The sequence below is a fragment of the Macaca mulatta genome, chromosome 6 (assembly GCF_049350105.2).
Source record: "Macaca mulatta isolate MMU2019108-1 chromosome 6, T2T-MMU8v2.0, whole genome shotgun sequence".
Classification (NCBI taxonomy): domain Eukaryota; kingdom Metazoa; phylum Chordata; class Mammalia; order Primates; family Cercopithecidae; genus Macaca; species Macaca mulatta.
The window spans coordinates 78,062,767-78,077,426 of record NC_133411.1 but is presented as its reverse complement, the minus strand read 5'-3'; the positions used below and the strand labels follow the sequence as shown (position 1 = coordinate 78,077,426).

Sequence of the window (14,660 nt, the reverse complement as noted above, 5' to 3'; positions counted from 1 at the left end):
TTATAGAAACAGAAAGTAAAATAGAGGTTACCAGGAGCTAGGGAGAAGGTTATTGTTTAATGGGTACAGAGTTTTGTTGGGGGTGATGAAAAAGTTTTGAGTATAGATAATAGTGTTGATTACATAACATTGTGAATGTGTTTAATACCAATGAATTGTACAACTATGAGTGATTAAAATGACAAACATTATGTTTTGTATATTTTGCTATAATTTTTTTGAGACAGAGTCTCACTCTGTCACCCAGGCTGGAGTACAGTGGCACAATCTCAGCTCACTGCAGCCTCCACCTCCCAATTTCAGGTGATCCTCCCACCTCAGCCTCCCAAGTAGCTGGAACTACAGGTGCATGCCGCCACAGTCAGCTAATTTTGTGTATTTTTTGTAGAGACAGGGTTTTGCCATGTTGCCCAGGCTGATCTCAAATTCCTGGGCTCAGTCTCCCAAACTGCTGGGATTACAGGTGTGAGCCACCACACCTGGCCTATAATTTTTTAAAAGGGCAAAAAAAAAAAAAAAAAACCACTCACAGAGAACAGCAAGATGCAGCCTCGTAAGGAAGATTCAGAAGGAAAAGAGCCCCCAAAGTCTTGAAAAATGAACAGGAGTGATGATTTTCTTCTTATTTTCTCTTTTAGTCAATTTTGTGAAAACAGCAATAAAGTTAGGAACAAAAAACTAAAAAAGAAAAATTTTCACCATGAATTGAGTAACATGCTTGTTATTCAAAGAGTTATTGGATGAATGCATGGTCTTCTCTCACTACTCTATAAAATTTTCAGAATTTCAGAACAAGTTAAGGATTCTACAATAACTAACTACCCCCTACAGCCAGAGGGCTACTAAAACTTTTAGAGCATTTAGCTTCAAGCTCCCTAAGTCTGTCTTGATCTAGACATCCCACTTGAAAGTCTACTCTGTTTCTATCTGCTCCTTCTTACTAACAGGACAGCAGTGACCAAACTGTTGCTCAGATTCAATAGGGAAACCCCATCATTATGTCCCACCATGTCTACAAGAGACGTCATGGAACAAACCCTATAGACATCACTCACAAACTCAGAGAGCCCAGAAAATGCTGCAGAACTTAGCTTTATTCTTTGGAATAGCTAACCCTTATTGAGTTCTTATAGCGTTCAGGTACTGTTCATATATGTTAACTCATTTAGTCCTCCTTGACTGTACAAGGTGAGATTAATTTGGGGGAAATGTCTTCTTAAATTGTAAATGTAGTGATTTAAACAGGGTATCAGTGGTTTTACCCATCCATGACTTTACGATTTTGTTTTAGAGGACCATATCCAGTTCCTTTTGCTACATTTTAAGAAAGTATTTGCCTTTACTGAGAAAGGCATATCAGTAAAAGTGACCCCTAGCTGAAAGAACAGACAGGCTAAACACCTGCTTTATTTGATCCTATTATGCCCACTTCCACCTCCTCTGTCTCTGTGAGGGAAGAGTTCAAAGGAATTCAAGGCAAAACATCCACGCCCGATTTATTTATGAAAGATGGTCTGTCTCTACACAGCCTACATTGGAGGTAGGATTATTATTTTTTCCTTTTCCTGAGGGACATCATTAGCATAGTGATAATTAATGAAAGGCAGCAGCCAGAGTTGGGTAAATTACTAATGGTTTCAATTATCCAGAGAGCAGACAGCCCTTGGTGCAGTTGTCCTTGGTGACAGTGTAGAAGTGCTCTGGGGAAACAGGGACGGTGGGCAGAGAAGCAAGGCCATGTGTATGTAGCTCTGCCTTCTGGAGTCTGCACACATAGGTTTGGCTCTTCTCATCCAAATAGACTGGGTTTTCATGCAGAAGTGTTCGTGAATTAAAACTGGGGGCGGGTCCCTCTTGTAGATGGTGGATACTATCAGATTCTCCCTACAGAATGGCTATGTGGGAATTAGGACTGGTTCCAGGGACCTGTTGGAAAGTTAAGGGTAGGGAGTGGTCTCTTACAGCAACCACAGAAATTGGAAACCAGGGGGCAAAATTAAGAACTGCACTAGATCAGTGCTGAAGAGTACCTGGAGGGTGTATCCAGAATGGGTTATCAGAACCAAAGGAATGGAAACCAATATCAGGAGCTGAGATACACAAACCGAAGGGATCCAGACAACCTAGGAAAAGGAAAGTGAGGAGTGTTGTGTGGGAACAAGCAAGAGAAGAGAGGACCAGGACAAATTCACAGCGAAGAGGAATTCAGTGCCACAGTACGAATCTTTCTCCCTCCATAGGTTCACCTTTATGGGTCCCCCCTAAACAGAGCCTTCTCATTATATAACATCATAAGCTCCTTGAAGGTGGCAGTCTTTACTGTTTTCTTCTCTGTTACATCCCTGGAGCCTACCACAGTGCCTGACGCAGAAAAGATGCTTTAAAATGTCTGTTGAATAACAAATAAAGGGATGAATGAATGAATGAATGAATATATCTATCTTGCTATACTGGATATTGGTCAAAGGAAATAAATTTGATAAGCCATTTTTTACTTTTTTTTTTTTTTTTTGGATGCAGAGTACAACTCTGTCACCCAGGCTAGAATGCAGTGGCACAACCACGACTCACTGCAGTCTCAAGCTCCTCAGGCTCAGGTGGTCCTCTCATTTAGCCTCTTGAGTAGCTGGACTACAGGCACATGACACCACGCATTTTGTATTTTTTGTAGAGATGAGGTTTCACCATGTTGCACGGGCTGGTCTCAAACTCCTGGGTTCAAGCGATCTGCCCATCTTGGCCTCCCAAAGTGCTGGGATTACAGGCGTAAGCCACTGCATCTGGCCTAGCATTTTTTTTTTCAATAAAACCACATTAATTGTTACTTGAAGTAACAAAGAATTTACTGAAAAACTGATTGGAGAACAGGAAAAGAGGTTTCCCGTATACATTACACAGCAAATCACTTAATAAATGTTCATTCAATATTTATGTTTTTCCCCAAATTCTTTCTCCAGATGTCTTCTCTCCTTCAACCGTTCCCCAACTGAGAATACAGGATTTTATTACTGCTTATGTAAAAAAATCCACTGCTTTTATAATCATAATGTGATTTAAAGAACAAGAGGTACCATTCCTACGTCCCTTCTCAGAGCTCATCGTACCCTCTCTCCCTTTGAGGGCATATGCTAGCCTTTGAGATCTCCAGCCAGGGACAGGTATTAACAAAATGTGATAAATCTGGTCCCAATGTCTCCCTACAGAGCCCTGATAGCTCAACTTCTCTGCAGTCACCGAAAAAAGAGGCTGTGGAAAACCCACCCGCTGGGAAGTCTGAGGAAGTGAGTGGTCTGTGCCTTGCAGGAGTATTTGCTTTTTGCACCAGAACTATGAGAAAAGGGAGTCTGGGAAAATGATGGTAGAGACTTATCCAGTAGACGGTAGATTATTTATAGAATAAAGCCAAATCTATTCATTAGAGAACAGTCTCAAGATTTTTTCCCCCAGGACTCAGAGGACAAACCCCAAGATGAAAAGGAGAAAAGAAGATGCAATTCACATAAACATGGATATGAGAGAGCCTATACTTATGTAAAAGGAATCTCAGAAAGAAACTGAGCACACAACAGAGAAACAGTAAGCAAAAAAATGAGGGAAATACCTTTCACTCACCCAAAGCAAATCTCGAATGTTTCCATCGAAAGAGCTCAACAAGACTCAGACAAGATAGAGACAGACCTATATCAAGATACCCTGAGTGACATATATGAAGCTCAAATATAGGAAAAAAAACACCTACTCAGAGACTGAAAGAGACAAGATACCCGGGGGAAAAGGCAACTACAGTGAAAGATTTCCCTTATCCCAATACCAGAAAACAATAGATTAATCACATGGGAAGAATTTTCGATACCTCTGTTATAAAAACAAAACAAAACAAAACAAAAAAAAGTTCCTTGCAAGAGCAAAGTAAACCCAAACTCAAGAATGCAAAGATTCAGAGACATAGTACCCAAGTACCCATCCTCAAAAAGTTACTTAAAGAAAGACTCCAATTAACTGAACTAAAGAACTCAAGAATTGAGGTGATTTTATAAAAGAATCAATGATGAACAATAAAACTTAGAATTTGGTAAAGAAAGTTGTTGCTCTGTAGTTGCAAAGCTTAAGGCAAATGTTAACAAATCACTCCTAAAGTGAAGTATATAAAAATTTAAATATTAAAAATCTGGACATGAAATATCAGATTATTTTAAAAGAGGCTAGAAAGCAGAAGGAAGTCTCAACTCAAAGACTCCTACTACACATCCAAATAAAGATGCGCATGAGGCCAGGCATGGTGGCTCATACCTGTAATCCCAGCACTTTGGGAGGCCAAAGTGGGCGGATCAAGAGGTCAGGAGATTGAGACCATCCTGGCTAACATGATGAAACCCTGTATCTACTAAAATACAAAAAAATTAGCCGGGCGTGGTGGTGTGTGCCTGTAGTCTCAGCTACTCAGGAGGCTGAGGCCAGGGAATCCCTTGAACCCAGGAGGCGGAGGTTGCAGTGAGCCAAGGTTGCGCCACTGCACTTCAGCCTAGGCAACAGAATGAGACTCTGTCTCAAAAAAAAAGAATAAAATGAAATACATTATATATATATATGCATCCCAAAATGAGAAATCTAGACTCCCTCAGTCGTTGTTGGAGGAGATTCACATGAGGAACCCCACAACCCAGTGTCAGAATCTGATTTGGGTTTGGTATTGGAGTAATTGGTTACAATGGCTAGTATCAGTTATCCTAATACACATCAGAAGTGATACTTCAGGGCCAGGTGCAGTGTCTCCCACCACTAATCCCAGCACTTTGGGAGGCCAAGGCAGGAGGATTGCTTGAGGCCAGGAGTTCAAAACTAGCATGGGCAACATAGCGAGACCCAATCTCTACACAAAAAAATTAAAAATTAGCCAGGTATGGTGATGTGCACCTGTAGTTCTAGCCAATCTGGAGGCTAAGGCAGGAGAATCACTTGAATCCAGGAGTTCAAGGTTGCAGTAAGTCATAATAACACCACTACACTAAAGAATTGCTACTTCAAAGCAAATTTACAACTTTAAAAATGTGTAGTAAAACTCCAAACTATTGGGAATAAATTAATTTTCAAGGAACTAGAAAGTAAAGCCTAAGAAAGTAGAAGGAAACAAAGAAAATACGAGAAATCAGTAAGCTAGAAAACAAAGCAACTATAGAGGATTAATGACACAAAGACAAATAAATACACAAATCCCCCCCAAAAAAAGAGAAAGAGTATTTAAGCAATGTTAAAAATGAAAGTGGGATGAAATTATACTTACAGAATAGATTTGAATCCAATGCCAATGATTTTCATCACTTAAATGAAAAAGACAATTTTCCAGAAAAATACAGAACCTTTAAGATGGACTCAGGGAAACAGAATAAACCAATAGTTATCTATGTGAGTGGTTTGGTTGGTTGGTGTTATATCTCTGATAGTAGTTTTTATGCACAGCAAAGATTAATCAAGTGCTATCTTGGGTTTTAAAGTTATCCTTCAATTTATAAATGCAAAAACTTAGTTCTTTCTTATTCTATTCTTAGATCTTTTTTAACATCCTTCCTAACTAGATTTAAATTAAGTCCAATTGAAGTGTGCAAATCTCTCATTTCTCATCTATCCCCAGTCATAGTTCTAAGGTCATTTTAAAAATCGTTAAAGAAATTGACTCAGTAATCAAAGTCTTCCGCCCACAAAAGAATTTAACCAAACAGTCGCAGACAATCTCTCTTTACAAACTATTTCAAAAGACAAGGAAAGAGAAGGGGAAAACAAACTTCCTAATTCATTTTATGAAGCTGTTACAGTCTAACACTGAAACTAAGCAATGACAGTATAAGAAAAGAAAATTACAAATCAATTTTTCTTAGGAGCATAGATTTAAAAGTTCTAGAATATATACCAACAAATAGAAGCCAATAATGTGTTATAACATTTTTCATAAATAAGTGGAGTTTATCCCATGCATGGAAAAACGTCGTTATAAAATCTATCAGTAAAATGTACCACTATCAAGCAGACAAGCAGGCAGCACATATAGCCTGTCTACAACATCATTTAAGGGGGCGGGGGGACTCATGATGGGGACAAGAGCAGGAGCAGGTGTGTGGTTTTCCACTGCCTCTTGCATGCTGAGCAATGCCCAGGATGTAGAGGGATTAGATGTTAACCTCTGAGAAAGGAACCTGGCCCTTGGATTATGGGATGTATGAGCCACTCACCCCATGGGATCAGCAGCTATGGCTGTATGACAGGGCAGAACTTTGGACTCCAGCTCTGGTCTTCTACCCCAACACTCACCAAGATTGATCATTCCAATATTGATAACATGGAAAGGCAAAGTTACTTTTAACAAGCCATTGAAGATTAAGTGCTGCTATCATTAGTGCAGAACATGTTAGCACTATTAATGAAAAATCTGGGCCCCCAGACAAAATTTTTGGGGGAAAAAAAAAGCCTCTTCATACAGAGCCCACAGATTCCCCATTACCAATTTCCCATAGCCACTTGTCCATATCCCTTAGTCTATCAAACAAGAAAGGAGGGATGACAGAGTAGAGGTGAGGGTGAGGGGAACAAGCTAAAAAGGTTTAGAGTCAAGTTCGTATTCCTTTCTTTGAACTCCAAATTCCTCCAGCATCTCTTGCTTTTGGGGAAACATACCAGGCTAAAAGGGAAAGCAGTTCTGGCCAGATGTGGTGGCTCACACCTGTAATCTCAGTGTTTTAGAAGGCAGAGGCAGGAGGATCGTCTGAGCCCAGGAGGTCAAGACCTAGCCTGGGCAATAAAGCAAGACCCCATCTCTACAAATTGTAATTTTTAAAAATCAGCCAGTTGTGGTGGTGTGCACCTATAGTCCTAGTTATTTGGGAGGCTGAGGTGGGAGGATTTCCTAAGCCCAGGAATTTGAGTCTGCAGTGAGCTAGGATGGCACCATTGCACTCCAGACTAGGCAACAGAGTGAGACCTTGTCTCTAAAAAAATACTAATAATAAGGAGAGAAGGCAGTTCTGTATGTTATCCCTGATGGTCCTGCCTGTTCACTAAAGCAATGTCCTGATCTGATTTATTTAGGAATGATACAGATGGGAATAGTTAAGGGGCTCAAGAATTTTCTAACTGAAATGATTTCTGGAAAAGTAGCAGACTGTGAAACTATTAAATAACTACTTGCACTTATTAAAGGTTAAAACATACCACATTCTGCCTGGGCAGCGTGGGTCGCACCTGTAATCCCAGCACTTTGGGAGGCCAAGGCAGGCCGACCGCTTGAACCCAGGAGTTTGAGACCAGCCTGGACAACAAGGCAAAGCTCCGTCTCTACTAAAAATACAAATGTTAGCCACGCATGGTGGTGCATGCTTGTGGTCCCAGCTACTTAGAAGGCTGAGGTGGGAGGATCACTTGAGCCTGGGAGATCGAAGCTGCAGTGAGCCATAATCATGCCACTGCACTTCAGCCTGGGTGACAGAGTGAGACCCTGTCTCAAAAAAACCAAAACAAACAAACAAACAAACAAAAATACCACATTCTAATCACATATAGCCTTGTGTAAGGGAATTCAAGTGGAAGTGCAGTTCCAAAAAATACACCTTGGCCCCTAGTGAACAATTTTTTTAAAGAAAGATATGCTTTTGGGGGAATTCAAAGCCCAGTCTGTTGATTGCCTGAAGTGACATGGAGAAAAAGGACAAATTTTTGGAGTCAAAGGGATTAAAACTACAATTATTATTTAGGATTGTATGATGTAAGCAAATTCCATAATTCTCTTGCCTTCTGTTTTCTACTCTGAAAAATAATAATAATATCTATCTTGCAAGATTAGGCATGCTAACAGTAATAATCACACTGCAAATGGTAACTGTGTATAAGAATATTCTCTATCAGAAAACTCCCTATGAATCAGTGGAGGGGCTTTATTTTTAAAATCTGCTATTATGCAAGTGCCTCTTGAGTTTGGATTAGGAAGCTGTTAACATTTGTTTCTCTCGTGATACTGCTACTTAGATGTTACTTAGTCTGGTTTAAACCGTTGGAAATGTGACCTCAAATAAGCACTCAGAAACATTTAAAGGCTACTTGACTTTACATTTAATATGTTTTAATTTCTTGAGTTGAATTCTCACCTCCCCCAATTTTCATTTGTTTCCCTTAAAACAATTTTCTGAAATGACTGTTTCTCCTGGAATAGAGAATTTTCCGAGAGTGTGAATTTACTTGTGGGAAGGAATGGGTCTCATAATCTTAGAGTCTTTAGGCAAATAACAACCCTATACAGCCCAGATCTTTAAATCAATGTATATTTTCTAATAAGGGAATTGTCAAAACAAAAGTTCTAATTTTTCAAATTGCTTTTAATGTAACTAAAACGTGAAACAGTTTATATTTTATGGTCTCACTGTTTAAAGGGTCTGGCTAAAGGTTTTAATAAGCAAAATCATATCACCTCAATTCCAACCATCTCCATCTCATTCATCTCTCTCTCTCTCTCCTTCTCTCTCTCTCTCTCTCTCTCTCTCTCTCACACACACACACACACACACACACACACACACACATCACTGCAATCAAAGAAAAATAGAGTATACTAAAACCGGCTTGGCAAACTCCTAATTAACAGTCAAAACTCCTTGGAGCTAAGGTGCCACTCTCCCAATAGGCTGCTATTTTTAAAATATTTCTCTTTGAAAACAACAGCATGATTAATCTCACAATTTCCACTTAAATTACTTACATGGAAACAACAACGCACTATAGGCAATTATTAAAAACACTTTATTATGTATAATTTGTACATGCTTCAATTTGTGTCACTTAGGGTGATTCATTTTCCAGGTTGCAATGACATCTACCAAGATTAGCTAGCCTAATTTTCATTCTGCCATGCCACATACAAAAATACAATTTTCAAAGCAAAGCTTCCCTTCTTTACACAAAGGTACACAAGAGTTTGTCAGACAAATAAAATAAGAATACTTCACACACGTATCAACACCACACAAGGCATTATCCTTCACACAGTAACATCTAATGTGTTCTTTTATTTTTGAAACAGCAGGAAAAGAGCCCTTTCCCTTCAGAGGAAAATAAAAACTTTATCTGTTGCTAAAGCCAAACTCCAGGGATGAAGGTATGGTCTTCTGGGGAAAGCAGAGGGATGGGGATGTATGGAGGAGAATGGACGCCCCTTCATAAGCACTTCAGTAGGAAGGAATTGCAGGAAGTTCCTCGGGGACAGTCACACAGTTTCCCGATCCTTGCCCCTTTCCTCACTGCACACTGCTCACCAGCGTCACACTGCAAACAACAAAATATGTGGTCATCGAGTGTGAAAAAACCCAGGCTCCCGACAGGCAAGTCTCACAGTCAACGCAATCTCTGTTTCTTGAAAGGGGCAATTGGACCCCATCACCATCACAGGAAGTCTATGTACAGTCAGGTCTGAAACAGGGAGCCTTGTGCTTATAACTTCAGTGAGAGTATATTTTTTAAAGAAACTTACATTATTAGTTTTATCCTAGTTTCTTCCATTTTTAGGTGGCGAGGGTTGGGGGGCGGGGGAAGGGGAGCATCACATTTCCTGGCTCCTTTTCTTGCCCATTCAGAGGGGAAAAAAATCAGACCTTTTTCCTGAGCAACAAACAATAGACTTACACTTTCTTATAACCCCTGTTCCTGCTTTCCCATTTCCTCACCCGGGAAGGAAGAAGAAGCCCACAGAATCCTGCAAGTCCATTACCTAAGTTATTTAGCCACATCCTAGGGAGAAGATTGTGTGTACGATTCGAGGTGGTGTAATTTCTCCTGGAAAAACACGGGAAGGGAGTGACCACAAACCTTACCATGGGGACTTGGCCATACTTCTTCTCATAGATGGGAATACGTTTACTCTTGAGCTTCTTCAAGACTTCCTGCAGCGCTTCGATCTGCAACACAACGCCCCGGAGCCTGAAGTTGCCGCCTTGGCTGCGAGCCCAGCCCAGGTGTGCACTTCCAGCCCTAGTTATAAGGAGCCCCGGACCCACACTCTCTCTGCGGTGGGACTCCGCAGACGCAGGGAATGGTCCAGGGGTAGAAACTTAGCGGGCGCTGTCCCAGGTACTGACTGCGGGTCTCTGAGCCGCTGAGGCCCCTGTTGCTCGGAGGGGCCGGGATGAGGGATTCGCTCAACAGACTGCCAGGAGCCCGTGGGCTCGAGACGCTCTTCGGATGGCGGCGGGTGCCTGGGCGTTGCGTTCAGCTCCCCGCGCCCTGACTCTGGGAATAGGAGTGGGGGTGGGGGGAGGAGGGAGGCTTGCAAAGGAAGAGACAGCGCGACAGCTCAAGAGGGTTGGGAGCGAGGGAAATACCGACCAGCTCCTTTTCGTGGGAGGCATCCTCCACGGCAGAGTAGATGTCCAGGGCTCGGGGCTGGAGCTCGGCGTCCTCCTGGGCACGGGTACCCAACAGAGGTAGCATCAGCAGCAGGGCGGCGCCCAGGAGGGGCAGCAGCCGCACGCGGGAGCTCTCCATGGTGCTGAAACTCTTCGTTGCTGGGGCACCCCGCGCTCCCACCTTTTATAGTGAGCCCAAGCCCCCGTGCAGGAAAGAGGGAGGAGGCGAAGAAGGAAGGGGGTGTGGAGGAGGGCCCGGGTCAACCGTCTGTAGGCAGCGCTCTGCCGGCGCTTGACGTCAATGCCCGCCGGGCTCCAGGCGCCTGGGAACGAGGCTCTGCGCACAGATGGGCTACAGCGCAGAGAACAGGACCCTGTGCCCCCAAATGCTGTCAGCCCCTCGGCAAAGGATGCTCCCCGAGGGGCCTGAGCTGAAGCCGAGGGGCTAGAGGTGAGGAATGGGAAGCGGGAGGGCCCTAGGAAATGGAAAATGCCTTCGGGGCAACGCTAGGGCAGGAGAGTCGCTTCCCATCACCTAGCAGAGGTAGCAGCGGCACCATCCACCTCGCCAGCCCTGCCTTGCCTCGCACCCCAGCCCCAAGTGTGGCTGTGAGAAGCAGGTGTTGCCTCCAGACAGCCACGTTTGCTGAGCACCTTACTCTGTGGGGTAGGGTAAGAAAACATAGTATACAAAAGAAAGAGAAATAGTGGCCCTCCCCATGATGGGTTCTATGATGGAATCTGTGTGACGATAGTTAAAAGAAGAGAAGGAAAACAGACAAACCCGGATTCAGCAGTGGTGTGGGAAGTGCAGAGAGCCAGGCTCTGGCTTCCGTCCTGGCTACACCACGTACAAGTTGTATGACTTTGAGCAAAATGAAGAACCTCCCCAAGACTCAGCTTTCTCTTTTGTAGATCTAGGATTAAAAAGATGTACTTCACAAAGTCATCAGTAGGATGAAATGAGAGATTAAGTATATCAAACTCCTGGTTCTTAGCTAAGCTTCCCTGTCCCTCCTTTTTGAACTCTGAGGCTGCCCAGGCAAATTTAACCACCCCCAGAACCACCCACCCACCACCCACCCACCACCAACCCCTGGTATCCAAGAAGCCTGTCTAGAAAGAGAGTGAAAGAATGAAAAGAAAGGCAGCTCCCTGATTATGAAAATATCTCCAGAGATCAGAAGTCAATGCTGAACCAGCTCCCAAACAACTTGTGAGAACACTGTGGCCTTTTTAAAAGTTGAGGTCCTTACAGCCTGAATGCACATGAAAGTTCCTGTAGGAAAAGCAATGCTTTCCCACTTGGCCCTAGAGACCAATCCCATCTGCTTGCTCACCTGGCTTCCTTCACCACACCATCTTTCCCTCAACTGTTCCTAAATTAATCCATCTTCTCCATCCCCATTACTACAACCCAGTCCTAGAGAGCTACCCCAGCCAACTTAATGTCTACCACTTAACTCCCACCCTATCTTCTCTTGCCTTCCTCTACTCCATAGTTCACCACCAGCCACAGTATTTTCCCCCTTAAAATACACTAATGACTTCTAATCTTACTAAGCACTGAATCTAAATTCCTCATCCTGACTTGCAAAGCATTATATGATCTGCACCCCTCTCCACCTCATGTTCTACCACTTTGCCCCAGACTCCTCCCCTCCAGCCTCACATAGCCTTCTTTCTGGTCCTCTAGCAGGCCAATCTCATTTCTACTTTGATGTCTTTGCACTTTCCCCACCTTGAAAAGTCTTCCTGTATTTCCAAATGGTTCACTACTTCTGTCGTTTAAATCTAGTGTAAATGTCTATGACTACTCAATCCAAACCATCTACCAATTCTTTTCTCCCACAAATTTATTGCTTAGCAGATTATGTGGGTCATTAAGATAGTTAATCCACAATATGTGCCTGGTTACTTCAACTATCAAGTGTTTAATTAGTACTCAGATACACACTGGGAAGCAATTCAAGAAGTGATATCTCTTCTAATGAATAGCATACATATTAACAGCATCAAAATATTTTGCTGTGGGGTAAACCCAACTTGAAAATGTATCTAACATCTCCCTCAGCTCTGCCTTCCACACATACCTTTTGATTCTGCACAACAAAACTTCAGTGGCAGCACATTTTACTGTTAAAATCTTACAGAGACATATTGGCACTCACCGCAAAAACCATCTCCAGTGATCTTTAAACTAAGTTTCAGAAGAAAAATAATCCCAAATAAGATTTTAGCCTATTCTTCCTGAAGGATGTAGATATTGCCAATGCAATACTTTCTCTCCAATTTTGTTCCACCCAGACACAAGTAATAACTTTCCTTTTGTGCTACTTCCATTTGAAAAATAACCCCAAAGCTTAAATCTTGCTGAACTTGAGTTGGTGCTATCATATTCTTATAAAGAGGGCACATTTAATCAAGGGGTTAGGGAAAGGACTCTCGGACAATCCTGTGAAACAAGCCAGGGGCATCTTTGTCACTTACATACCGCATGCTTTTTTCATCTTGAACATAATGACTTTATAAACTGTCTTTAGCTAGCATGGTACAGTAGAGTCTAGGCTATCTTCTTCCCAAAGAAAACTTATATAAGTTAAAACTCAACAAGAAACAAAAGCATGAGATGTTCCACAGTCTTCATATTATGCCCTGTTAGGAGAATTTGTATATTCTTACTACTTTGTAATGACTCCATTAGGGGAAAAAAGCCCATCTTTGATGCACCCAAGCAATTAAAGTCATAATGGAATTTAATTACTACTTCTCACCCCAGATATAGAAAAGGGAGGCAGGTCATCTAATGAAAGAGAAGCAATGGCCAGGATGGTCTTTGGAGATTTAACGTGGACAAATCTCTCTTAACTATCTTTTCTGAGATAGAGTAGGCCTCCAGTCCTGCTCTTTGAAATAGTTCAAGTAGAGAAATATCATAAGCAGACAGCCAAGAAACCAGTGCCAGTAAGGTCTACTTACAACATACTGCTCTCTGAGAACATTTTTAAAATCTCTTCTTATGCATGGCTAACTCTTGAAGTCCTGAACTTTTCACTATAAAAATAATCCATTAGTTGATTTGTGACTTGGCAAGAAAACAATGTCTGTATTGTTCTTGGAAAAAAGAAAACACACACACAACACACACACACACCTTAAAACATAGGTGTTTGATATTACTAAATTAGAACTTCTAGAGCCCTAAGATGTTAGGTAATAAGAAGGTCATGGCAGAATTTGACACCACAATGATGTTTTTTCCCAAGTTTAGTATTTCTCTCTCCCTTCCTTTCTCCTTCAGTTGTGAATAATTTCTGTTCCTATGTAACTCAGAATAACACTGGCCTCTTAGGTTGTCATATTTCTCAAATATCAGACTACTTTGTTGTCTTTAGCCCTCCTCCTATCCCTCACCCCAACCAAGTCTTGTTCAACAGTAAAACGTCCTCAATTTCAGCAAGGAGCAGTGGCTTATGCCTGTAATCCTAGCAGTTTGGAAGGCCAAGGCAAGAGGATTATTTGAGCTCAAAAGTTCAAGATCAGTCTGGTCTGGCTGGACGCAATGGCTCATGCCTGTAATCCCAGCACTTTGGGAAACCAAGACAGGTGGATCACCTGAGATCGGGAGTTTGAGACCAGCCTGGCCAACATGGCGAAACCCCATCTCTACTAAAAATACACAAATTAACCGGATGTGGTGGCATGCGTCTGTAATCCCAGCTACTTGGGAGGCTTAAGCAGGAGAATCACTTGAACCCAGAAGGGCAGAAGTTGCAGTGAGCTGAGATCACACCACTACACTCCAGCCTGGGCGACAAAGCGAGGCTCTGTCTCAAAACAAACAAACAAACACACAAAAACCACATCTGGTCAACATGGTGAAACTGCATCTCTACAAAAGAAAAAAAAAAAAACTTAAAAGTGGTGGCACACACCTGTAGTCACAGCTACTCGGGAGGCTGAGGTAGGAGGATTGATTGGGCTCAGGAACTTGAGGTTGCAATGAGCCCCTGTGACAAAAGTAAAATAAAAATTAAAAATTTAAATTTAAATTTTTTAAGTCCTCAGTTTTATTGACTTCCTAAATATTTGTATTTAAGACTATTTCTCCTTACTTGTGTTAGTTGCACTTTCCTCCAAGTTAAACATCACTCTGCTCTCTTTGGTACACATTTGTAGTCTCTTGGGTGACATTTTTTTCATTTCTACACTGTTTGCTCTCCACTCTTCCTCCCTGCAGAAGAGAGATTAATTCCCACTGACATTTGTGTTCTCTTTATTTCC

The 14,660-nt window shown here is 42.1% G+C and overlaps 1 protein-coding gene across 1 annotated transcript; it reads right to left on the bottom strand.

The window, feature by feature from the left end:
* Positions 1-8,766: 8,766 nt before the first annotated feature.
* On the bottom strand, positions 8,767-10,551 carry CARTPT (CART prepropeptide). The gene is given in 3 exon segments (NM_001265877.1): positions 8,767-9,300; positions 9,846-9,929; positions 10,357-10,551. Coding segments are annotated over 3 exon segments (351 nt in total). The 5' UTR covers positions 10,516-10,551; the 3' UTR covers positions 8,767-9,192.
* Positions 10,552-14,660: the final 4,109 nt, after the last annotated feature.